General features: G+C 41.9%; 1 protein-coding gene across 1 annotated transcript in view; it reads left to right on the forward strand.

The window, feature by feature from the left end:
• The window catches only part of LOC139754284 (glutamate receptor-like), a 98106-nt gene that overhangs the window by 36373 nt on the left and 34915 nt on the right, over positions 1 to 26818 (forward strand). The window contains exon 9 of the mRNA XM_071671666.1: positions 10037 to 10254. Within this exon, the coding sequence (XP_071527767.1) occupies positions 10037 to 10254 (218 nt within the window). The remainder of the gene's footprint in view (positions 1 to 10036; positions 10255 to 26818) is intronic.

Genomic DNA, 26818 nt, shown 5'->3' on the forward strand with positions numbered 1-26818 from the left:
AAAAAATTCCACTTAGAAATTACTTAGTACAGGTGAAAGAGGGTAACCCATTGCCATACCAAATTTTTGAGCATAATAATCACCATTGAATTAAAATACACAGTCTTTTATGAACAATTTCATCAGTTCAATGAAAATACACTTTGAAATAGGTAATTGAATAACATCCAAGACATCAAATAAATATTCTGAAAGGTCATCAACTGGAACTTTAGTGAAATGTGAGGAAACATCAAACCTAATTAGTTTGAAATGAAAAGTAACAGTGATATTGATTAGGTTGTTTTAAATCTACATGGTTTATGGTATTAGAATTTGATATCTTACCCACTATATATATATAGATATATATATATATATATATGTATATTTTTTTTTTTTTTTTTTTTTTTTTTTCATACTATTCACCATTTCCCGCATTAGCGAGGTAGCGTTAAGAACAGAGGACTGGGCCTTTGAGGGAATATCCTCACCTGGCCCCCTTCTCTGTTCTTTCTTTTGGAAAAAAAAAAAAAAGAGAGGGGAGGATTTCCTGCCCCCCGCTCCCTATATATATATATTTATATATATATATATATATATATATATATATATATATATATATATATATATATATATATATATATATTTAAGAGTAAATGTGAATAAGAGCAAGGTTATTAGGTACAGTAGGGTTGAGGGTCAAGTCAATTGGAAGGTAAGTTTGAATGGAGAAAAGCTGGAGGAAGTGAAGTGTTTTAGATATCTGGGAGTGGATCTGGCAGCGGATGGAACCATGGAAGCGGAAGTGAATCATAGGGTGGGGGAGGGGGCGAAAATTCTGGGAGCCTTGAAGAATGTTTGGAAGTCGAGAACATTATCTCGGAAAGCAAAAATGGGTATGTTTGAAGGAATAGTGGTTCCAACAATGTTGTATGGTTGCGAGCCGTGGGTTATGGATATAGTTGTGCACAGGAGGGTGGATGTGCTGGAAATGAGATGTTTGAGGACAATATGTGGTGTGAGGTGGTTTGATCGAGTAAGCAATGTAAGGGTGAGAGAAATGGTTTGGCCACATGGAGAGAATGAGTGGGGAAAGATTCAACAAGACGATATATGTGTCAGAGGTGGAGGGAACGAGGAGAAGTGAGAGACCAAATTGGAGGTGGAAAGATGGAGTGAAAAAGATTTTGAGTGATCGGGGCCTGAACATGCAGGAGGGTGAAAGGCGTGCAAGGAATAGAGTGAATTGGAACGATGTGGTATACCGGGATCGACGTGCTGTCAATGCATTGAACCAGGGCATGTGAAGCGTCTGGGATAAACCATGCAAAGTGTGTGGGGCCTGGATGTGGAAAGGGAGCTGTGGTTTCGGTGCATTACTACATGACAGCTAGAGAATGAGTGTGAACGAATGTGGCCTTTGGTGTTTTTCCTAGCGCTACGTCGCACACATGAGGGGGAGGGGGTTGTTATTCCATGTGTGGCGAGGTGGCGATGGGAACAAATAAAGGCTGACAGTATGAATTATGTACATGTGTATATATGTATATGTCTGTGTGTGTATATATATGTGTACATTGAGATGTATAGGTATGTATATTGTGCGTGTGTGGACTTGTATGTATATACATGTGTATGTGGGCGGGTTGAACCATTCTTTCGTCTGTTTCCTTGCGCTACCTCGCTAACGCGGGAGACAGCGACAAAGCAAAATAATAATAATAATAATATATATATATATATATATATATATGTGTGTGTGTGTGTGTGTGTGGTGTGAGGTGGTTTGATCGAGTAAGTAATGTAAGGGTAAGAGAGATGTGTGGAAATAAAAAGACCGTGGTTGAGAGAGCAGAATAGGGTGTTTTGAAATGGTTTGGGCACATGGAGAGAATGAGTGAGGAAAGATTGACCAAGAGGATATATGTGTCGGAGGTGGAGGGAACGAGGAGAAGTGGGAGACCAAATTGGAGGTGGAAAGACGGAGTGAAAAAGATTTTGAGTGATCGGGACCTGAACATGCAGGAGGGTGAAAGGCGGGCAAGGAATAGAGTGAATTGGATAGATGTGTTATACCGGGGGTTGACGTGCTGTCAGTGGATTGAATCAGGGCATGTGAAGCGTCTGGGGTAAACTATGGAAAGTTGTGTGGGGCATGGATGTGGAAAGGGAGCTGTGGTTTCGGGCATTATTGCGTGACAGCTGGAGACTGAGTGTGAACGAATGGGGCCCTTTGTTGTCTTTTCCTAGTGCTACCTCGCACACATGAGGGGGGAGGGGGATGGCATTCCATGTGTGGCGAGGTGGCGATGGGAATGAATAGGGGCAGGCAGTGTGAATTGTGTGCATGGCTATATATATATGTGTCTGTGTGTGTATATATATATGTGTACATTGAGATGTATAGGTATGTATATTTGCTTGTGTGGGCGTGTGTGTGTGTACATTGATTATGGGGGTGGGTTGTGCCATTTCTTTCGTGTGTTTCCTTGCGCTACCTCTCAAACGCGGGGGACAGCGACAAAGCAAAATGAATAAATAAAAATAAATATAAATGTATGTATATATATATATATATATATATATATATATATATATATATATATATATATATATATATATATATATATATATATATATATATACATATATATATATTTTTTTCATTTTATTTTTTTGCTTTGTCACTGTCTCCCGCGTTTGCGAAGTAGCGCAAGGAAACAGACGAAAGACATGGCCGAACCCACCCCCATACACATGTATATACATAAATCCACACACTCAAATATACATACCTACACAGCTTTCCATGGTTTACCCCAGACGCTTCACATGCCCTGATTCAATCCACTGACAGCACGTCAACCCTATTCCTTGCCCTCCTTTCACCCTCCTGCATGTTCAGGCCCCGATCACTCAAAATCTTTTTCACTCCATCTTTTCACCTCCAATTTGGTCTCCCACTTCTCGTTCCCTCCACCTCCGACACATATATCCTCTTGGTCAATCTTTCCTCACTCATTCTCTCCATGTGCCCAAACCATTTCAAAACACCCTCTTCTGCTCTCTCAACCACGCTTTTTTTATTTACACTCATCTCTCTTACCCTTACGTTACTTACTCGATCAAACCACCTCACACCACATATTGTCCTCAAACATCTCATTTCTAGCACATCTATCCTCCTGCGCACAACTCTATCCATAGCCCACGCCTCGCAACCATACAACATTGTTGGAACCACTATTCCTTCAAACATACCCATTTTAATTTTCCGAGATAATGTTCTCGACTTCCACACCTTCTTCATGGCTCCCAGGATTTTCATCCCCTCCCCCGCCCTATGATTCACTTCCGCTTCTATGGTTCCATCCGCTGCCAGATCTACTCCCAGATATCTAAAACACTTTACTTCCTCCAGTTTTTCTCCATTCAAACTTACCTCCCAATTGACTTGACCCTCAATCCTACTGTACCTAATAACCTTCCTCTTATTCATTTTTACTCTTAACTTTCTTCTTTCACACACTTTACCAAACACAGTCACCAGCTTCTGCAGTTTCTCACATGAATCAGTCACCAGCGCTGTATCATCAGCGAACAACAACTGACTCACTTCCCAAGCTCTCTCATCCACAACAGACTTCATACTTGCCCCTCTTTCCAAAACTCTTGCATTCACCTCCCTAACAACCCCATCCATAAACAAATCAAACAACCAATAGAGACATCAAACACCCTTGCCGCAAACCTACATTCACTGAGAACCAATCACTTTCCTCTCTTCCTACACGTACACATGCCTTACATCCTCGATAAAAACTTTTCATTGCTTCTAACAACTTGCCTCCCACACCATATATTCTTAATACCTTCCACAGAGCATCTCTATCAACTCTATCATATGCCTTCTCCAGATCCATAAATGCTACATACAAATCCATTTGCTTTTCTAAGGATTTCTCACATACATTCTTCAAAGCAAACACCTGATCCACACATCCTCTACCACTTCTGAAACCACACTGCTCTTCCCCAATCTGATGCTCTGTACATGCCTTCACCCTCTCAATGAATACCCTCCCATATAGTTTACCAGGAATACTCAACAAACTTATACCTCTGTAATTTGAGCACTCACTCTTATCACCTTTGCCTTTGTACAACGGCACTATTCAAGCATTCCGCCAATCCTCATGCACCTCACCATGAATCATACATACATTAAATAACCTTACCAATCAGTCAACAATACAGTCACCAGCTTTTTTAATAAATTAACTGCAATACCATCGAAACCTGCTGCCTTGCCGGCTTTCATCTTCCGCAAAGCTTTTACTGCCTCTTGTTTGTTTACCAAATCATTTTCCCTCACCCTCTCACTTTGCACACCACCTCGACTAAAACACCCTATATCTGTCAGTCTATCATCAAATACATTCAACAAACCTTCAAAATACTCACTCCATCTCCTTCTCACATCACCACTACTTGTTATCACCTCCCCATTTGCGCCCTTCGCTGAAGTTCCCATTTGCTCCCTTGTCTTACGCATATATATATATATATATATATGTATATATATATATATATATATATATATATATATATATATATATATATATATATATATATATATATATATATATATATATATATATATATATATATATATATATATATATATATATATGTGAATATATGTATATATGGGGGAGGGGGCGAAAATCCTGGGGGCCTTGAAGAATGTGTGGAAGTCGAGAACATTATCTCGGAAAGCAAAAATGGGTATGTTTGAAGGAATAGTGGTTCCAACAATGTTGTATGGTTGCGAGGCGTGGGCTATGGATAGAGTTGTGCGCAGGAGGATGGATGTGCTGGAAATGAGATGTTTGAGGACAATATGTGGTGTGAGGTGGTTTGATCGAGTGAGTAGCGTAAGGGTAAGAGAGATGTGTGGAAATAAAAAGAGCGTGGTTGAGAGAGCAGAAGAGGGTGTTTTGAAGTGGTTTGGGCACATGGAGAGGATGAGTGAGGAAAGATTGACCAAGAGGATATATGTGTCGGAGGTGGAGGGAACAAGGAGAAGAGGGAGACCAAATTGGAGGTGGAAAGATGGAGTGAAAAAGATTTTGTGTGATCGGGGCCTGAACATGCAGGAGGGTGAAAGGAGGGCAAGGAATAGAGTGAATTGGAGCGATGTGGTATACCGGGGTTGACGTGCTGTCAGTGGATTGAAGCAAGGCATGTGAAGCGTCTGGGGTAAACCATGGAAAGCTGTGTAGGTATGTATATTTGCGTGTGTGGACGTATGTATATACATGTGTATGGGGGGGGGGGTTGGGCCATTTCTTTCGTCTGTTTCCTTGCGCTACCTCGCAAACGCGGGAGACAGCGACAAAGTATAATAAATAAATAAATATAAATATATATATTTATATATACATATATATATATATATATATATATATATATATATATATATATATATATATATATATACATATATATATATATATATATATATATATATATATATATATATATATATATATATATATATATATATATATATATGTATATATATAAATGTATATATATATATATATATATATATATATATATATATATATATATATATATATATATATATATATATATATATATATATAGATATATATATATATATATATATATATATATATATATATATATATATATATATATATATATTCTTTTATTTTTTCTTTCATACTATTCGCCATTTCCCGCATTAGCGAGGTAGCGTTGAGAACAGAGGACTGGGCCCTTGAGGGAATATCCTCACCTGGGCCCCTTCTCTGTTCCCCTTCTCTTTTGGAAAATTAAAAAAAAAAGTGAGAGGGGAGGATTTCCAGCCCCCCGCTCCCTCCCCTTTTAGTCGCCTTCTACGACACGCAGGGAATACATGGGAAGTATTCTTTCTCCCCAATCCCCAGGGATAATATATATATATATATATATATATATATATATATATATATATATATATATATATATATATATATATATATATATTATATATTATATATTTATTTATTTTGCTTTGTCGCTGTCTTCCGCGTTAGCGAGGTAGCGCAAGGAAACAGACGAAAGAATGGCCCAACCCGCCCACATACACATGTAAATACATTCGCGTCCACACACGCAAATATACGTACCTATACATCTCAGTGTACATATATATATATATACACACACACAGACATATACATGTATATACACATGTACATAATTCATACTGTCTGCCTTTACTTATTCTCATCGCTACCTCGCCACACGTGGAATAACAACCCTCTTCCCCCTCAGGTGTGCGAGGTAGCGCTAGAAAAAGACAACAAAGGCCCCATTCGTTCACACTTAGTCTCTAGCTGTCATGTAATAATGCACCGAAACTACAGCTCCCTTTCCACATCCTGGCCCCAAACAACTTTCCATGGTTTACCCCAGACATGTCCTGGTTCAATCCATTGACAGCACGTCGACCCCGGTAAACCACATCGTTCCAATTCACTGTATTCCTTGCACGCTTTTCTCCCTCCTGCATGTTCAGGCATAGATCACTCAAAATCTTTTTCAATCCATCTTTCTCTTACCCTTACGTTACTTACTCGATCAAACCACCTCACACCACACATTATCCTCAAACATCTCATTTCCAGCACATCTATCCTCCTGCGCACAACTTGGTCTCCAACTTCTCCTCCTTCCCTCCACCTCCGACACATATATCCTCTTGGTCAATCTTTCATCACTCATTCTCTCCATGTGCCCAAACCATTTCAAAACACCCTCTTCTGCTCTCTCAACCATACTCTTTTTATTTAAGCACATCTCTCTTATCCTTTCATTACTTACTCGATCTAACCACCTCACACCACGTATTGTCCGCTAACATCTCATTTCCAGCACATCCACCCTCCTGCGCACAACTCTATCCATAGCCCACGCCTCGCAACCATACAACATTGTTGTAACCACTATTCCTTCGAACATACCCATTTTTGCTTTCCGATATAATGTTCTCGACTTCCACACATTCTTCAAGGCTCCCAAAATTTTCGCCCCCTCCCCACCCTCTGATTCACTTCCGCTTCCATTGTTTCATCCGCTGCCAAATCCACTCCTATATATCTGAATCACTTTACTTCCTCCAGTTTTTCTCCATTCAAACTTACCTCCCAATTGACTTGACCCTCAACCCTACTGTTCCTAATAACCTTGCTTTTATTCACATTTACTCTTAACTTTCTTTCACACACTTTACCAAACTTAGTCACCAGCTTCTGCAGTTTCTCACATGAATCAGCCACCAGCGATGTATCATCAGCGAACAACAACTGACTCACTTTCCAAGCTCTCTCATCCACAACAGACTGTATACTTGCCCCTCTTTCCAAAACTCTTTCATTCACCTTCCTAACAACCCCATCCATAAACAAATTAAACAACCATGGAAACATCACCCACCCCTGTCGCAAACCTACATTCACTGAGAACCAATCACTTTCCTCTCTTCCTACACGTACGCATACCTTACATCCTCGATAAAAACTTTTCACTGCTTCTAACAACTTCCCTCCTACACCATATATTCTTAATACCTTCCACAGAGCATCTCTATCAACTTTCTCACATGCCTTCTCCAGATCCATAGATGCTATATACAAATCTATTTGCTCTTCTAAGTTTTTCTCAAATACATTCTTCAAAGCAAACACCTGATCCACACATCCTCTACCACTTCTGAAACCACACTGCTCTTCCCCAATCTGATGCTATGTACATGCATTCACCCTCTCAATGAATACCCTCCCATATAATTTACCACGAATACTCAACAAACTTATACCTTTGTAATTTAAGCACTCACTCTTATCCCCTTTGCCTTTGTATAATGGCACTATGCAAGCATTTCGCCAATCCTCAGGCACCTCACCATGAGTCATACATACATTAAATAACCTTTCCAACCAGTCAGCAATACAGTCACCCCCTTTTTAAATGAATTCCACTGCAATACCATCCAAACCTGCTGCCTTGCCGGCTTTCATCTTCCGTAAAGCTTTTACTACCTCTTCTCTGTTCACCAAATCATTTTCCCTAACCGTCTCACTTTGCACACCACCTCGACCAAAACACCCTATATCTGCCACTCTATCATCAAACACATTCAACAAACCTTCAAAATACTCACTCCATCTCCTTCTCACATCACCACTACTTGTTATCACCTCCCCATCAGCCCCCTTCACTGAAGTTCCCATTTGCTCCCTTGTCTTACGCACTTTATTTACGTCCTTCCAAAACATCTTTTTATTCTCCTTAAAATTTAATGATACTCTCTCACCCCAACTCTCATTTATCTTCTTTTTTCACCTCTTGCACCTTTCTCTTGACCTCCTGCCTCTTTTTTTTATACATCTCCCACTCATTCGAATTTTTTCCCTACAAAAATCGTCCAAATGCCTCTCTCTTCTTTTCACTAAGAATCTTACTTCTTCATCCCACCACTCGCTACTCTTTCTATTCAACCCACCTCCCACGCTTCTCATGCCACAAGCGTCTTTTGCGCAAGCCATCACTGCTTCCCTAAATACATCCCATTCCTCCCCCACTCCCCTTACCTCCTTTGTTCTCACCTTTTTCCATTCTGTACTCATTCTCTCCTGTTACTTCCTCACACAAGTCTCCTTCCCAAGCTCACTTACTCTCACCATCCTCTTCACCCCAACATTCTCTCCTCTTTTCTGAAAACCTCTACAAATCTTCACCTTCGCCTCCATAAGAAAATTATCAGACATCCCTCCAGTTGCACCTCTCAGCACATTAACATCCAAAAGTCTCTCTTTCGCGCGACTATCAATTAACACGTAATCCAATAACGCTCTCTGGCTATCTCTCCTACTTACATACGTATACTTATGTATATCTCGCTTTTTAAACCAGGTATTTCCAATCACCAGTCCTTTTTCAGTACACAAATCGACAAGCTCTTCACCATTTCCATTTACAACACTGAACACCCCATGTATACTAATTATTCCCTCAACTGCCACATTACTCACCTTTGCATTGAAATCACCCATCACTATAACCCTGTCTTGGGCATCAAAACCACTAACACACTCATTCAGCTGATCCCAAAACACTTGCCTCTCATGATCTTTCTTCTCATGCCCAGGTGCATATGCACCAACAATCACCCACCTCTCTCCATCAACTTTCAGTTTTACCCATATCAATCTAGAATTTACTTTCTTACACTCTATCACCAGTCAGTTCTGAAAGTCATGAACATGAAGTCTCACTTCAGTAGGAGTTCTTATGATTTTATTTAACATGTAGTTTTTCTGTGCACATGGCATGACATGCGTGGAGACAATGCACCTCATCAGGTGTCAGCACTTAACAAAGATATTTGAATCACACCATCACACCAGAGTACTGCCCTCCTGCGTCTACCAGTATAGACAACACACCGACATGACCGACAGTAACCCTTAAAACGAGGAGTGATTAAGGAGGATTACGTGGCGGGGGTTGACCTGGGTAGGTGGGTGTGTCTTGGACAACATTCTTATGTTTTTGTGTTTTGTTGCTTCTCTCTTAATGATATAGTTGATAGGAATTCTTTAAATTATCAGGGAATAAATCAAAGTTCCTGATATTATCAATCAAAACAAATTTAACGACGCCTCGTGTAGCATGATCGTTGTCATGTCAGGGTTTAGCGATCGCATTATTGTGGTCATCCCTGTGTACTGCGTATGTATTTGTATTGGAAGGAAGATTATCACAAAAGATAACTCTGTAAGCTCCTTTACGGTCACAAACTAACAATTTTCGAGAATCATTTGATTCTTTGCTTACCCGATGTCCAAGTTATTCCTCATGACATTCTCGTCAACATCAGTTAGTAGAATAGGACTTCGATCATTAGCACTAAGGCTTTTGGTGCTGCACAAGGGCTACCGAAAGTGGTGATTAATTTCAAAACTTCATATCTCGACAGACTACTCAGGACCTCCAGACCTTTGGTGGGAGAGATTCGTGTTAGCATCTTGGATGATCATGACGCTGGTGTTAACAAGGAGCTACGCTGGAACCCTGATGTCCCTCCTGGCTGTAAGACACATCCCACAACCTTACCACAGCATCCGGGAGGTGCTGGACGACCCGTCTGTCACTATGATCTGGGAAAGTGACACAAGCAAAGTCCAATTTTTTCGAGTAAGCTGTTATATCATCCGGCCTTCAAATATCTTGTGAAGGCATGATAAGGGAAAATAAGAAACTGGAGGATTTTTGAAGATCTTTAACTGTAGGGAAGCAGATGGAGGAGGTTATGAATGTGAAGGTTTGAAAAGTTAAAGAGTCATGGAAATGGGTTTAGCAAGAGAGAACAGGTAAGTGAAGGAAGCTTTAAGGAATCAGCCTCTAAATATGAATGACGGTGAGAAGCGTGCATATAAAGAAATTAATTAATATCAATGTGGTATATAAGAGGCGACGTTCTATCAATGGGCTAAACCACAAAACATGAACCGACCACAGCAAACTACGGAACAATCAGCAAAGCTTCGCCCAGGATTGTAGGTACAAATTTCAATAAGTTATACATTTACCTAATGCTAACTCGCTACACTGGGAAAAGCAAGTATTTATACACACACACACACACACACACACACACACACACACACACACACAGAGGACTCATAGAAATGTATACATACATATATTTGATGAAATATGTTAACCCAAGCTGCGGAGTCAGGTAAGATGTGACCAGCCTGTCCTTGATTGATAGTAAATGGTGTGACCAACACTGTATGAGTGGGAAAAATAGCGAGTGCAATATTACTTATAACAAAAACAAAGAAGCAACCCTGTCAATGATTGACCAAAACTGTATGGGTAGGAACAAAATAGGGAATCCAATCCAAACCTAAAAGAAAAATAAGACATGAGACATTTATTCTTATTTAAAGAGGGAAGTCAGCACCACAAGTAAAGCATCCTCCTCGAAGGCTCAGAGTGGGGTCCCTAAATGTGTGTGGATGTAACCAAGATGTGAAGACCCTTACTGGAAAAACAATCACTCTTGAAGTAGAACCTTCAGACACAATTGAAAATGTGAAGGAAAATAGTGAAATTGGAGAAAAATGTAGCTTAGACATTGAAGCTTATTGATACAGTGGTTAAATTGATGAGAACTGCTATTGACGTTTGTGTAAATAAATTATACATTTCCTTTTTTCCATAGCCAGAGGTTGAACCATTATGTGACATTCTTTTCTTTCATTCATTTCAAGCTAGAAGTTTCAGTTTTCTAAATTGTTTCTTACATTTCTCATATGTATATATATGTACGTGTGTGTGTGTGTATATGTGCGTGTGTGTGTGTATGTGTGTGTGTGTATATATGTATATATATATGTATATTATCCCTGGGGATAGGGGTGAAAGAATACTTCCCACGTATTCCTCGCGTGTCGTAGAAAGCGACTAGAGCGGACGGGAGCGGGGGGCCAGAAATCCTCCCCTCCTTGTATTAATTTTCTAAAATGGGAAACAGAAGAAGGAGTCACGCGGGGAGTGCTCATCCTCCTCGAAGGCTCAGAGTGGGGTGCCTAAATGTGTGTGGATGTAACCAAGATGTGAAAAAAGGAGAGATAGGTAGTATGTTTGAGGAAAGGAACCTGGATGTTTTGGCTCTGAGTGAAACGAAGCTCAAGGGTAAAGGGGAAGAGTGGTTTGGGAATGTCTGGGGAGTAAAGTCAGGGGTTGGTGAGAGGACAAGAGCAAGGGAAGGAGTAGCAATACTCCTGAAACAGGAGTTGTGGGAGTATGTGATAGAGTGTAAGAAAGTAAATTCTCGATTAATATGGATAAAACTGAAAGTTGATGGAGAGAGGTGGGTGATTATTGGTGCATATGCACCTGGGCATGAGAAGAAAGATCAAGAGAGGCAAGTGTTTTGGGAGCAGCTGAATGAGTGTGTTAGTGGTTTTGATGCACGAGACCGGGTCATAGTGATGGGTGATTTGAATGCAAAGGTGAGTAATGTGGCAGTTGAGGGAATAATTGGTATACATGGGGTGTTCAGTGTTGTAAATGGAAATGGTGAAGAGCTTGTAGATTTATGTGCTGAAAAAGGACTGATGATTGGGAATACCTGGTTTAAAAAGCGAGATATACATAAGTATACTTATGTAAGTAGGAGAGATGGCCAGAGAGCGTTATTGGATTACGTGTTAATTGACAGGCGTGCGAAAGAGAGACTTTTGGATGTTAATGTGCTGAGAGGTGCAACTGGAGGGATGTCTGATCATTATCTTGTGGAGGCTAAGGTGAAGATTTGTATGGGTTTTCAGAAAAGAAGAGTGAATGTTGGGGTGAAGAGGGTGGTGAGAGTAAGTGAGCTTGAGAAGGAGACCTGTGTGAGGAAGTACCAGGAGAGACTGAGTACAGAATGGAAAAAGGTGAGAACAATGGAAGTAAGGGGAGTGGGGGAGGAATGGGATGTATGTAGGGAATCAGTGATGGATTGCGCAAAAGATGCTTGTGGCATGAGAAGAGTGGGAGGTGGGTTGATTAGAAAGGGTAGTGAGTGGTGGGATGAAGAAGTAAGAGTATTAGTGAAAGAGAAGAGAGAGGCATTTGGACGATTTTTGCAGGGAAAAAATGCAATTGAGTGGGAGATGTATAAAAGAAAGAGACAGGAGGTCAAGAGAAAGGTGCAAGAGGTGAAAAAAAGGGCAAATGAGAGTTGGGGTGAGAGAGTATCATTAAATTTTAGAGAGAATAAAAAGATGTTCTGGAAGGACGTAAATAAAGTGCGTAAGACAAGGGAGCAAATGGGAACTTCAGTGAAGGGCGCAAATGGGGAGGTGATAACAAGTAGTGGTGATGTGAGAAGGAGATGGAGTGAGTATTTTGAAGGTTTGTTGAATGTGTTTGATGATAGAGTGGCAGATATAGGGTGTTTTGGTCGAGGTGGTGTGCAAAGTGAGAGGGTTAGGGAAAATGATTTGGTAAACAGAGAAGAGGTAGTGAAAGCTTTGCGGAAGATGAAAGCCGGCAAGGCAGCAGGTTTGGATGGTATTGCAGTAGAATTTATTAAAAAAGGGGGTGACTGTATTGTTGACTGGTTGGTAAGGCTATTTAATGTATGTATGACTCATGGTGAGGTGCATGAGGATTGGCGGAATGCGTGCATAGTGCCATTGTACAAAGGCAAAGGGGATAAGAGTGAGTGCTCAAATTACAGAGGTATAAGTTTGTTGAGTATTCCTGGTAAATTATATGGGAGGGTATTGATTGAGAGGGTGAAGGCATGTACAGAGCATCAGATTGGGGAAGAGCAGTGTGGTTTCAGAAGTGGTAGAGGATGTGTGGATCAGGTGTTTGCTTTGAAGAATGTATGTGAGAAATACTTAGAAAAGCAAATGGATTTGTATGTAGCATTTATGGATCTGGAGAAGGCATATGATAGAGTTGATAGAGATGCTCTGTGGAAGGTATTAAGAATATATGGTGTGGGAGGCAAGTTGTTAGAAGCAGTGAAAAGTTTTTATCGAGGATGTAAGGCATGTGTACGTGTAGGAAGAGAGGAAAGTGATTGGTTCTCAGTGAATGTAGGTTTGCGGCAGGGGTGTGTGATGTCTCCATGGTTGTTTAATTTGTTTATGGATGGGGTTGTTAGGGAGGTAAATGCAAGAGTTTTGGAAAGAGGGGCAAGTATGAAGTCTGTTGGGGATGAGAGAGCTTGGGAAGTGAGTCAGTTGTTGTTCGCTGATGATACAGCGCTGGTGGCTGATTCATGTGAGAAACTGCAGAAGCTGGTGACTGAGTTTGGAAAAGTGTGTGGAAGAAGAAAGTTAAGAGTAAATGTGAATAAGAGCAAGGTTATTAGGTACAGTAGGGTTGAGGGTCAAGTCAATTGGGAGGTGAGTTTGAGTGGAGAAAAACTGGAGGAAGTGAAGTGTTTTAGATATCTGGGAGTGGATCTGGCAGCGGATGGAACCATGGAAGCGGAAGTGGATCATAGGGTGGGGGAGGGGGCGAAAATCCTGGGGGCCTTGAAGAATGTGTGGAAGTCGAGAACATTATCTCGGAAAGCAAAAATGGGTATGTTTGAAGGAATAGTGGTTCCAACAATGTTGTATGGTTGCGAGGCGTGGGCTATGGATAGAGTTGTGCGCAGGAGGATGGATGTGCTGGAAATGAGATGTTTGAGGACAATGTGTGGTGTGAGGTGGTTTGATCGAGTGAGTAACGTAAGGGTAAGAGAGATGTGTGGAAATAAAAAGAGCGTGGTTGAGAGAGCAGAAGAGGGTGTTTTGAAGTGGTTTGGGCACATGGAGAGGATGAGTGAGGAAAGATTGACCAAGAGGATATATGTGTCGGAGGTGGAGGGAACAAGGAGAAGAGGGAGACCAAATTGGAGGTGGAAAGATGGAGTGAAAAAGATTTTGTGTGATCGGGGCCTGAACATGCAGGAGGGTGAAAGGAGGGCAAGGGATAGAGTGAATTGGAGCGATGTGGTATACCGGGGTTGACGTGCTGTCAGTGGATTGAAGAAAGGCATGTGAAGCGTCTGGGGTAAACCATGGAAAGCTGTGTAGGTATGTATATTTGCGTGTGTGGACGTATGTATATACATATGTATGGGGGGGGGGGGGTTGGGCCATTTCTTTCGTCTGTTTCCTTGCGCTACCTCGCAAACGCGGGAGACAGCGACAAAATATAATAAAATAATAAAAATATTTCTACTATTTTATTATACTTAGTCACTGTCTCCCGCTTTAGCAATGTAGCGCAAGGAAACCGACGAAAGAATGACCCAACCTACCCACATACACATATATATACAAAAACGCCCACACATGTACATATACATGCATATACATTTTAACGTATACATAAACATACAAACACAGACATGCACACGTACATATTCATACCTGCTGCCCCCACCCACTCCTGTCGCCAACCCCAGCACACATGAAAGACCAGCAACCCCCCCCCCCCCCCCCGGCGCGCGCGCGCGCAAGGTTGCGCAAGGAAAAGACAACAAAGGCCACATTCATTCACACTCAGTCTCTAGCTGTCATATGTAATGCACCGAAACCACAGCTCCCTTTCCACATCCAGGCCCCACAAAACTTTCCATGGTTTACCACTGACACTTCACATGCCCTGCTTTAATCCAATGACAGCGCGTCGACCCTGGTATACCACATTGGTCCAATTCACTCTATTCCTTGCACGCCTTTTACCCTCCTGTATGCTCATACTCCCATCACCCAAAATCTTTTTCACTCCATCCTTCCACCTCCGATTTGGTCTCCCTCTTCTCCTCGTTCCCTCCACCTCAGACACACGTATCCTCTTTGTCAATCTGTTCTCACTCATTCTCTCCATGCGTCCAAACCATTTCAATACACCCTCTTCTACTCTCCCAAACACACTCTTTTCATTACCACACATCTCTCTTACCATTTCATTGCTTACTCGATCAAACCACCTTACACCACATATCGTCCTCAAACATCTCATTTCCAACACATCCACCCTTCTCCACTCAACCCTATCTATAGCCCACGCCTCGCAACTATATAACATTGTTGGAACCACTATTCCTTCAAACATACCCATTTTTGCTCTCCGATGTAAGCGTTCCCGCCTTCAACACATTCTTCAACGCTCCTAGAACCTTTGCCCCCTCCTACACCCTCTGACTCACATCCATTGTTCCATCCACTCCCAGATATCGAAGAAACTTCATTTCTTAAAGTTTCTCTCCATTCACACTTACCTCTCAATTCACTTGTCCATCAACCTTACTGAACCTAATAACATTGCTCGTATTTACATTTACTCTCAGCTTTCTTCTTTTACAGACTTTACCAAAGTCAGTCACCAAGCAGTTTCTCACACGAATCAGTCACCAGTGCTGTATCATCAGCGAACAACAACTGACTCACTTCCAAAGCCCTCTCATCCACAACAGACTGCATACTTGCCCCTCTCTCCATAACCCTTGCATTCTCCTTCCTAACAACCCCATCCATAACCAAATTAAACAACCATAACACACCCCTACCGGAAACGGACATTCACCGAGAACCACTAACTTTCCTCTCTTCCCACTATTACACATCCCTTACATCCTTGATAAAAACTTTTCACTACTTGAAGCGACTTACCTCCCACACTATATACTAATAGTCCCTTCCACAGCGCACCTCTACCAACTCTACCATATGCCCTCTACAGATCTATAAATGCTGCGTGTCGTAGAAGGCGACTAAAGGAGACGGGACAGGGGGCTAAAAACCCTTCCCTTCTTGTATTTTAACTTTCTAAAAGGGGAACAGAAGGGGTCACGCGAGGAATGCTCATCCACCTTGAAAGCTCAGATTGGGGTGTCTAAATGTGTGTGGATGTAACCAAAATGAGAAAAAAGGAAAGACAAATAGTAAATTTGCGGAAAAGAACCTGGATGTATTGGCTCTGAGTGAAACGAAGCTCAAGGGTAAAGGAGAAGAGTGGTTTGGGAATGTTCTGGGAGTAAAGTCAGGGGTTGGTGAGAGGACAAAAGCAAGGGAAGGAGTTGCACTACTCCTGAGACAGAAGTTGTGGGAGTATGTGATAGAGTGTAAGAAAGTAAACTATGGATTGATATGGGTAAAACTGAAAGTGGATGGAGAGAGATGGGTGATTATTGGTGCCTATGCGCCTGGGCATTTGAAGAAAGATTATGAGAGGCAAGTGTTTTGGGAGCAGCTGAATGAGTGTGTTAGTAGTTTTGATACACGAGACCGGGTTATAGTGATGGGTGATTTGAATATAAAGGTGAGAAATGTGGCAGTTGAAGGGAATAATTGATGTACACAGGGTGTTCAGTTTTATAAATGGAAATGGTGAAGAGCTTGTAGATTTGTGTGCTGAAAAAGGACTGGTGATTGGGAATAACTGGTTTAAAAAGAGAGATATACGTAAGTATACGTATGTAAATGGGAAAGATGGATACAGAGAGTTATTGGATTACGTGTTAATTGATAGTCGCGGGAAAGAGAGACTTTTGGATGTTAAAGTGCTGAGAGGTGCAACTGGAGGGATGTCTGATCATTAGGGGAAGATTTGTAGAGGTTTTCAGGAAATAGGAAAGGATGTTGGGGTGAAGAGAGTGGTGAAAGTAAGTGAGCGTGGGACGGAGACTTGTGTGAGGAAGTACCAGGAGAGACTGAGTACAGAGTGGGAAAAGGTGAGAGTAAAGGACGTTAGGGGAGTGGGGGAGGAATGGGATGTATTTAGGGAAGCAGTGATGGCTTGCGCAAAAGATGCTTGTGGCATGAGAAGCGTGGGAGGTGGGCAGATGAGAAAGGGTAGTGAGTGGTGGGATGAAGAAGTAAGGATTATTAGTGAAAGAGAAGAGATAGGTATTTGGGCTAGTTTTTCATTAAATAATGCAAATAAGTGGGAGATGTATAAAAGAAAGAGGCAGGAGGGCAAGAGAAAGGTGCAAGAGGTGAAAAAGAAGGGAAACGAGATTTGGGATGAGAGAGTATCATTACCTTTTCGGAAGAACAAAAAGATGTTTGGAAGGAGGTAAACAAAGTGCGTAAGGCAAGGGAACAAATGGGAACATCGATGAAGGGGGAAAATGGGAAAGTGATAACAAGTAATGGTGAAGTGAGGTGATAAAGTGAGTATTTTGAAGGTTTGTTGAATGGGTTAGACGATAGAGTGGCAGTATATAGGGTGCTTTGGTCGGGGTGGTGTGCGAATTGAGTGAGTTAAGGAGAATGATTTGGTAAACATAGAAGAGGTAGGAAAAGCTTTGCGGAATATGAAAGCCGGCAAGGCAGCAGGTTTGGATGGCACTGCAGTGGAATTTATTAAGAAAGGGGGTGACTGCGTTGTTGACTGGTTGGTATGTATAAATCATGGTAAAGTACTTGAGGATTGGCGGAATGCATGCATAATGCAATTGTACAAAGGCAAAGAGGATACAAGTGAGTGCTCAAATTACAGAGGTATAAGTTTGTTGAGTATTCCTTGGAAACTATATGGGAGGATATTGACTGAAAGGGTGAAAGCATGTACATAGCATCAGATTGGGGAAGAGCAGTGTGGTTTCAGAAGTGGTAGAGGATATGTGCATCAGGTGTTTGCTTTGAAGAATGTAAGTGAGAAATACTTAGAAAAGCAAATGGATTTGTATGTAGCATTTATGGATCTGGAGAAGGCATATGACAGTGTTGATAGAAATGCTCTTTGGAAAGTATTAAGAATATATGGTTTGGGAGGCAAGTTGCTAGAAGCAGTGAAAAGTTTTTATGAAGGATGTAAGGCATGTGTACGAGTAGGAAGAAAGGAAAGTGATTGGTTATCAGTCAATGTAGGTTTACGGCAGGGGTGCGTGATGTCTCCATGGTTGTTTAATTTGTTTATGGAAGTGGTTGTTAGGTAGGTGAATGTAAGAGTTTTAGAGAAAAGGGCAAGCTCCCAGTCTGTTGTGGATGAGAGTTCTTGGGAAGTGAGTCAGTTGTTGTTCGCTGTTGATACAGCGCTGGTGGCTGATTCGAGTGAGAAACTGCAGAAGATGGTGACTGAGTTTGGTAAAGTGTGTGAAAGAAGACGGCTGAGAGTAAATGTGAATAAGAGCGAGGTTATTAGATACAGTAGGATTGAGGAAGATGTCAACTGGGAGGTAAGTTTGAATGAGGAAAAACTGGGGGAAGTGAAGTTTGTTAGATACCTGGGATACCTTGGATTTGGCAGCGGATGGAACCATGAGAGCGGAGGTGAATCACAGGGTGGGGGAGGGGGCGAAAGTTCTGGGAGCGTTGAAAAATGTGTGGAAGGCGACAACATTATCGCGGAAAGCAAAAATGGGTATGTTTGAAGGAAAATTAGTTCAACAATGTTGTATGGTTGCGAGGCGTGGGCTATGGATAGAGTTGTGCGCAGGAGGATGGATGTGCTGGAAATGAGATGTTTGAGGACAATGTGTGGTGTGAGGTGGTTTGATCGAGTGAGTAACGTAAGGGTAAGAGAGATGTGGGGAAATAAAAAGAGCGTGGTTGAGAGAGCAGAAGAGGGTGTTTTGAAGTGGTTTGGGCACATGGAGAGGATGAGTGAGGAAAGATTGACCAAGAGGATATATGTGTCGGAGGTGGAGGGAACAAGGAGAAGAGGGAGACCAAATTGGAGGTGGAAAGATGGAGTGAAAAAGATTTTGTGTGATGGGGGCCTGAACATGCAGGAGGGTGAAAGGAGGGCAAGGGATAGAGTGAATTGGAGCGATGTGGTATACGGGGTTGACGTGCTGTCAGTGGATTGAAGAAAGGCATGTGAAGCGTCTGGGGTAAACCATGGAAAGCTGTGTAGGTATGTATATTGCGTGTGTGGACGTATGTATATACATATGTATGGGGGGGGGGGGGTTGGGCCATTTCTTTCGTCTGTTTCCTTGCGCTACCTCGCAAACGCGGGAGACAGCGACAAAATATAATAAAATAATAAAAATATTTCTACTATTTTATTATACTTAGTCACTGTCTCCCGCGTTAGCAATGTAGCGCAAGGAAACCGACGAAAGAATGACCCAACCTACCCACATACACATATATATACAAAAACGCCCACACACGTACATATACATACCTATACATTTTAACGTATACATAAACATACAAACACAGACATGCACACGTACATATTCATACCTGCTGCCCCCACCCACTCCTGTCGCCAACCCCACCACACATGAAAGACCAGCACCCCCCCTCCCCCGGCGCGCGCGCGCGCAAGGTAGCGCAAGGAAAAGACAACAAAGGCCACATTCATTCACACTCAGTCTCTAGCTGTCATATGTAATGCACCGAAACCACAGCTCCCTTTCCACATCCAGGCCCCACAAAACTTTCCATGGTTTACCACTGACACTTCACATGCCCTGCTTTAATCCATTGACAGCACGTCGACCCCGGTATACCACATCGGTCCAATTCACTCTATTCCTTGCACGTCTTTTACCCTCCTGTATGCTCATACTCCCATCACCCAAAATCTTTTTCACTCAATCCTTCCACCTCCAATTTGGTCTCCCGCTTCTCCTCGTTCCCTCCACCTCAGAAACACATATCCTCTTTGTCAATCTGTTCTCACTCATTCTCTCCATGCGTCCAAACCATTTCAATACACCCTCTTCTACTCTCCCAAACACACTCTTTTCATTACCATACATCTCTCTTACCATTTCATTGCTTACTCGATCAAACCACCTAACACCACATATCGTCCTCAAACATCTCATTTCCAACACATCCACCCTTCTCCACTCAACCCTATCTATAGCCCACGCCTCGCAACTATATAACATTGTTGGAACCACTATTCCTTCAAACATACCCATTTTTGCTCTCCGAGGTAAGCGTTCCCGCCTTCAACACATTCTTCAACGCCCCTAGAACTTTTGCCCCCTCCTACACCCTCTGACTCACATCCATTGTTCCATCCACTGCTAAAATCCACTCCCAGATATCGAAGAAACTTCATTTCTTAGAGTTTCTCTCCATTCACACTTACCTCTCAGTTCACTTGTCCATCAACCTTACTGAACCTAACAACATTGCTCGTATTTACATTTACTCTCAGCTTTCTTCTTTTACAGACTTTACCAAAGTCAGTCACCAAGCAGTTTCTCACCCGAATCAGTCACCAGTGCTGTATCATCAGCGAACAACAACTGACTCACTTCCAAAGCCCTCTCATCCACAACAGACTGCATACTTGCCCCTCTCTCCATAACCCTTGCATTCTCCTTCCTAACAACCCCATCCATAACAAAATTAAACAACCATAACACACCCCTACCGGAATCGGACATTCACCGAAAACCAATAACTTTCCTCTCTTCCCACTCTTACACATCCCTTACATCCTTGATAAAAACTTTTCACTACTTGAAGCGACTTACCTCCCACACTATATACTAATAGTCCCTTCCACAGCGCACCTCTACCAACTCTACCATATGCCCTCTACAGATCTATAAATGCTGCGTGTCGTAGAAGGCGACTAAAGGAGACGGGACAGGGGGCTAAAAACCCTTCCCTTCTTGTATTTTAACTTTCTAAAAGGGGAACAGAAGGGGTCACGCGAGGAATGCTCATCCACCTTGAAAGCTCAGATTGGGGTGTCTAAATGTGTGTGGATGTAACCAAAATGAGAAAAAAGGAAAGACAAATAGTATGTTTGCGGAAAAGAACCTGGATGTATTGGCTCTGAGTGAAACGAAGCTCAAGGGTAAAGGAGAAGAGTGGTTTGGGAATGTTCTGGGAGTAAAGTCAGGGGTTGGTGAGAGGACAAAAGCAAGGGAAGGAGTTGCACTACTCCTGAGACAGAAGTTGTGGGAGTATGTGATAGAGTGTAAGAAAGTAAACTATAGATTGATATGGGTAAAACTGAAAGTGGATGGAGAGAGATGGGTGATTATTGGTGCCTATGCGCCTGGGCATTTGAAGAAAGATTATGAGAGGCAAGTGTTTTGGGAGCAGCTGAATGAGTGTGTTAGTAGTTTTGATACACGAGACCGGGTTATAGTGATGGGTGATTTGAATATAAAGGTGAGAAATGTGGCAGTTGAAGGGAATAATTGATGTACACAGGGTGTTCAGTTTTATAAATGGAAATGGTGAAGAGCTTGTAGATTTGTGTGCTGAAAAAGGACTGGTGATTGGGAATAACTGGTTTAAAAAGAGAGATATACGTAAGTATACGTATGTAAATGGGAAAGATGGATACAGAGAATTATTGGATTACGTGTTAATTGATAGTCGCGGGAAAGAGAGACTTTTGGATGTTAAAGTGCTGAGAGGTGCAACTGGAGGGATGTCTGATCATTAGGGGAAGATTTGTAGAGGTTTTCAGGAAAGAGGAAAGGATGTTGGGGTGAAGAGAGTGGTGAAAGTAAGTGAGCGTGGGACGGAGACTTGTGTGAGGAAGTACCAGGAGAGACTGAGTACAGAGTGGGAAAAGGTGAGAGTAAAGGACGTTAGGGGAGTGGGGGAGGAATGGGATGTATTTAGGGAAGCAGTGATGGCTTGCGCAAAAGATGCTTGTGGCATGAGAAGCGTGGGAGGTGGGCAGATGAGAAAGGGTAGTGAGTGGTGGGATGAAGAAGTAAGGATTATTAGTGAAAGAGAAGAGATAGGTATTTGGGCGAGTTTTTCATTAAATAATGCAAATAAGTGGGAGATGTATAAAAGAAAGAGGCAGGAGGGCAAGAGAAAGGTGCAAGAGGTGAAAAAGAAGGGAAACGAGATTTGGGATGAGAGAGTATCATTACCTTTTCGGAAGAACAAAAAGATGTTTGGAAGGAGGTAAACAAAGTGCGTAAGGCAAGAGAACAAATGGGAACATCGATGAAGGGGGAAAATGGGAAAGTAATAACAAGTAATGGTGAAGTGAGGTGATAAAGTGAGTATTTTGAAGGTTTGTTGAATGGGTTAGACGATAGAGTGGCAGTATATAGGGTGCTTTGGTCGGGGTGGTGTGCGAAGTGAGTGAGTTAAGGAGAATGATTTGGTAAACATAGAAGAGGTAGGAAAAGCTTTGCGGAATATGAAAGCCGGCAAGGCAGCAGGTTTGGATGGCACTGCAGTGGAATTTATTAAGAAAGGGGGTGACTGCGTTGTTGACTGGTTGGGATGTATAAATCATGGTAAAGTACTTGAGGATTGGCGGAATGCATGCATAATGCAATTGTATAAAGGCAAAGAGGATACAAGTGAGTGCTCAAATTACAGAGGTATAAGTTTGTTGAGTATTCCTTGGAAACTATATGGGAGGATATTGATTGAAAGGGTGAAAGCATGTACATAGCATCAGATTGGGGAAGAGCAGTGTGGTTTCAGAAGTGGTAGAAGATATGTGCATCAGGTGTTTGCTTTGAAGAATGTATGTGAGAAATACTTAGAAAAGCAAATGGATTTGTGTGTAGCATCTATGGATCTGGAGAAGGCATATGACAGTGTTGATAGAGATGCTCTTTGGAAAGTATTAAGAATATATGGTGTGGGAGGCAAGTTGCTAGAAGCAGTGAAAAATTTTTATGAAGGATGTAAGGCATGTGTACGAGTAGGAAGAGAGGAAAGTGATTGGTTATCAGTCAATGTAGGTTTACGGCAGGGGTGCGTGATGTCTCCATGGTTGTTTAATTTGTTTATGGAGGGGGTTGTTAGGTAGGTGAATGTAAGAGTTTTAGAGAAAGGGGCAAGCTCCCAGTCTGTTGTGGATGAGAGTGCTTGGGAAGTGAGTCAGTTGTTGTTCGCTGTTGATACAGCGCTGGTGGCTGATTCGAGTGAGAAACTGCAGAAGATGGTGACTGAGTTTAGTAAAGTGCGTGAAAGAAGACGGCTGAGAGTAAATGTGAATAAGAGCGAGGTTATTAGATACAGTAGGATTGAGGAAGATGTCAATTGGGAGGTAAGTTTGAGTGAGGAAAAACTGGGGGAAGTGAAGTTTGTTAGATACCTGGGATTGGATTTGGCAGCGGATGGAACCATGAGAGCGGAGGTGAATCACAGGGTGGGGGAGGGGGCGAAAGTTCTGGGAGCGTTGAAAAATGTGTGGAAGGCGACAACATTATCGCGGAAAGCAAAAATGGGTATGTTTGAAGGAAAATTAGTTCAAAGTTATATGGTTGCGAGACGTGGGTTATTGATAGAGTTGTTCGGCGGAGGGTGGATGTGTTGTTAATTAGATGTCTGAGGACAATGTGTGGTGTGACTACGTAATGAAAGGGTAAGAGGGATGTGTGGTAATAAAAAGAGTATGGTTGAGAGAGCAGAAAAGGGTGTTTTGAAATGGTTTGGTCACATGGAGAGAATGAGTGAGGAAAGATTGACAAAGAGGATATATGTGTCAGAGGTGGAGGTAACGAGAAAAAGTGGGAGACCAAATTGGAGGTGGAAGATTGGAGTGAAAGAGATTTTCAGCGATCGGGGCCTGAACAAGCAGGAGTGTGTAAGGCGTGGAAGGAATAGAGTTCATTGGATCGATGTGGTATACCGGGGTCGACGTGCTGTCAGTGAATTGAACCAGGGCATGTGAAACGTCTGGGGTAAACCATAGAAAGTTTTGTGGGGCCTGGATGTGGAAAGAGTGCAGTAGTTTCGGTACATTATACATGACAGCGAGAGACTGAATGTGGACGAATGTGGCCTTTATTATCTTTTCCTGGCGCTACCTCGCGCTCATGCGGGGGTAGGGGCTGGCCATTTTATGTGTGGCAGTGTGGGGACTGGAGTGAATGAAGGCAGGAAGTATGAATTATGAACATTTGTAAATATGTATAGGTTTGTGTATGTATGCATATATATGTATACATTGAAATGTATAGGTATGTATATGTGTATGTGTGTGCACGTGTATGTATATGCATGTGTATTTGGGTGGGTTGGGCCATTCTTTCGTCTGTTTCCTTGCGCTACCTCGCTAACGCGGGAGATAGCGAAAGTATAATGGATGATAAATGAATACAAATCCATCTGTTTTTCTAAGTATTTCTCACAATCATTCTTCAAAGCAAATACCTGATCCACACCGCCTCTACCACTTCTAAAATCACACTGCTTTCCCCAGTCTGATGCTCTGTACATGCCTTCACCCTCTCAATCAATACCCTCCCATATAATTTCCTAGGAATATTCAAACAAACTTATACCTTCGTAATTTGAACACTCACTTTTATCCTGTTTGCCTTAGTACAATAGCATGATGCAATCATTCCTCCAACCCTCAGGCACCTCACCATGAACCATACATACACTGAAAATCCTCACCAACCATTCACCACATAATCACCACATTTCTAAAGAAATTTTACTGCAATACCATCGAAACCCACTGCCTTCCCGGCTTTCATCTACTGCAAAAGCTTTCACTACGCCTTCTCTGTTTACCAAACTATTCTCGCTGACCATCTCACCCCGCTCACCACCTCGACGAAAACACCCTATATTTGCCATTCTATCAACAAACATATTCACAAACCTTGAAGATACTCACTGCATATCCTTCTCACTTCACCACTACTTGCTATTACCTTCCCATTAGCCCTCTTCACCGATGATCCCATTTATTCTCTTGTCTTACGCACTTTATTTACCTCCTTCCAAAACACCTTTTCATTCTCCCGAAATTTTGATGATAATCTCTCTCCATAACTCTCGTTTGCCCTCTTGATTTTGACTTTATAAAAGGGGAAACAGAGGAAGGAGTCATGCAGGGAGTGCTCATCCTCCTCGAGGGCTCAGACTGCGGTGTCGAAATGTGTGGAAGTAACAAATATGAGAAAAAAGGAGATAGAGGTAATATGTTTTAGGAAAGGAGCCTGGATGTTCTGGCTCTGAGTGAAAAGAGGCTCTAGGGTAAAGCGGAAAGTGGTTTGGGAATGTTTTGGGAAGAAAGTCAGCGGTTAGTGAGAGGACAAGAGCAAAGGAAGGAATAGCACTACTTCTAAGGCAGGAGTAGTGGGAGTATGTGATAGAGTGTAAGAAAATAAACTCAAGATTGATATCGGTAAAACTGAAAGTGAATGGATAGAGATAGGTGATTATTGGTGCCTATACGCCTGTTTATGACAAAAAAGCTCATGAGAGGCGTGATTAGGGATCAGCTGAATGAGCGTTTAAGCATCTTTGATGCACGAGACCAAGTTATAGTGATGGGTAATTTGAATGCAAAGGTGATTAATATGGCAGTTGAGGATATGATTTGTGCACATGGCGTGTTTAGTGTTATAAATGAAAATGGTGAAGAGCTCACAGATTTGTATTCTGAAAATGGACCAGTGATTGGGAATACTTGGTTTAAAAGGTGGATTATACATAAGTGTACGTATGTAAGTAGAAAATATGGCTAGAGAACTTTATTGGATCACATGTTAATTGATAGACGCGTGAAAAAAAAGACTTTTGGATGATAACGTGCTGAGAAGGGCAAATGGAGGGATGTCTGCGTCTAACAATTTGCCTCCCACACCCTAAATTCTTAGTACCTTCCACTGAGCGTCTCTATCAACTCCATCATATGCCTTTTCCAGTGCCATAAATGCTACATACAAATCCATTTGCTATTCTAAGTATTTTTCATATACATTCTTCAAAGCAAACACCTGATCCACACAACCTCTACCACTTCTGAATCCACACTGCTCTTCTCCAATCTGTTGCTCTGTACATGCCTTCACCCTCTCAATCAATACCCTCCCTTATATTTCCCAGTAATACTCAACAAACCTATACCTCTGTAATTTGAGCACTCGCCTTTATCCACGTTGCCTTTGTACAATGGCCCTATGGATGGATTCCGCCATTTCTCAGGTACCTCACCACGAGTCATACATACATTAAATATCCAACAAGTCAACAGTACAGTCACCCCCTTTTTTATATGAATTTCACTGCAATACTATCCAAACCCACTACCTTGCCAGCTTTCATCTTCCACAAAGATTTCACTACCTTTTCTATGTTTACCAAATCATTCTCCCTAACCCTCTCACTTCGCACACCACCTCGACCAAAACATCCTATATCTGCCACTCTATCATCAAACACATTCCACAAACTCTCAAAATACTCATTCCATCTCCTTCTCACATCACCACTACTTGTTATCATCTCCCATCAACTCCCTTAACCGATGTTTCCATTTGTTCTCTTGTCTTACGTACTTTATTTAACTCCTTCCAAAACATCTTTTCATTCTC

Source organism: Panulirus ornatus, chromosome 16, assembly GCF_036320965.1.
Source record: "Panulirus ornatus isolate Po-2019 chromosome 16, ASM3632096v1, whole genome shotgun sequence".
Lineage (NCBI taxonomy): Eukaryota > Metazoa > Arthropoda > Malacostraca > Decapoda > Palinuridae > Panulirus > Panulirus ornatus.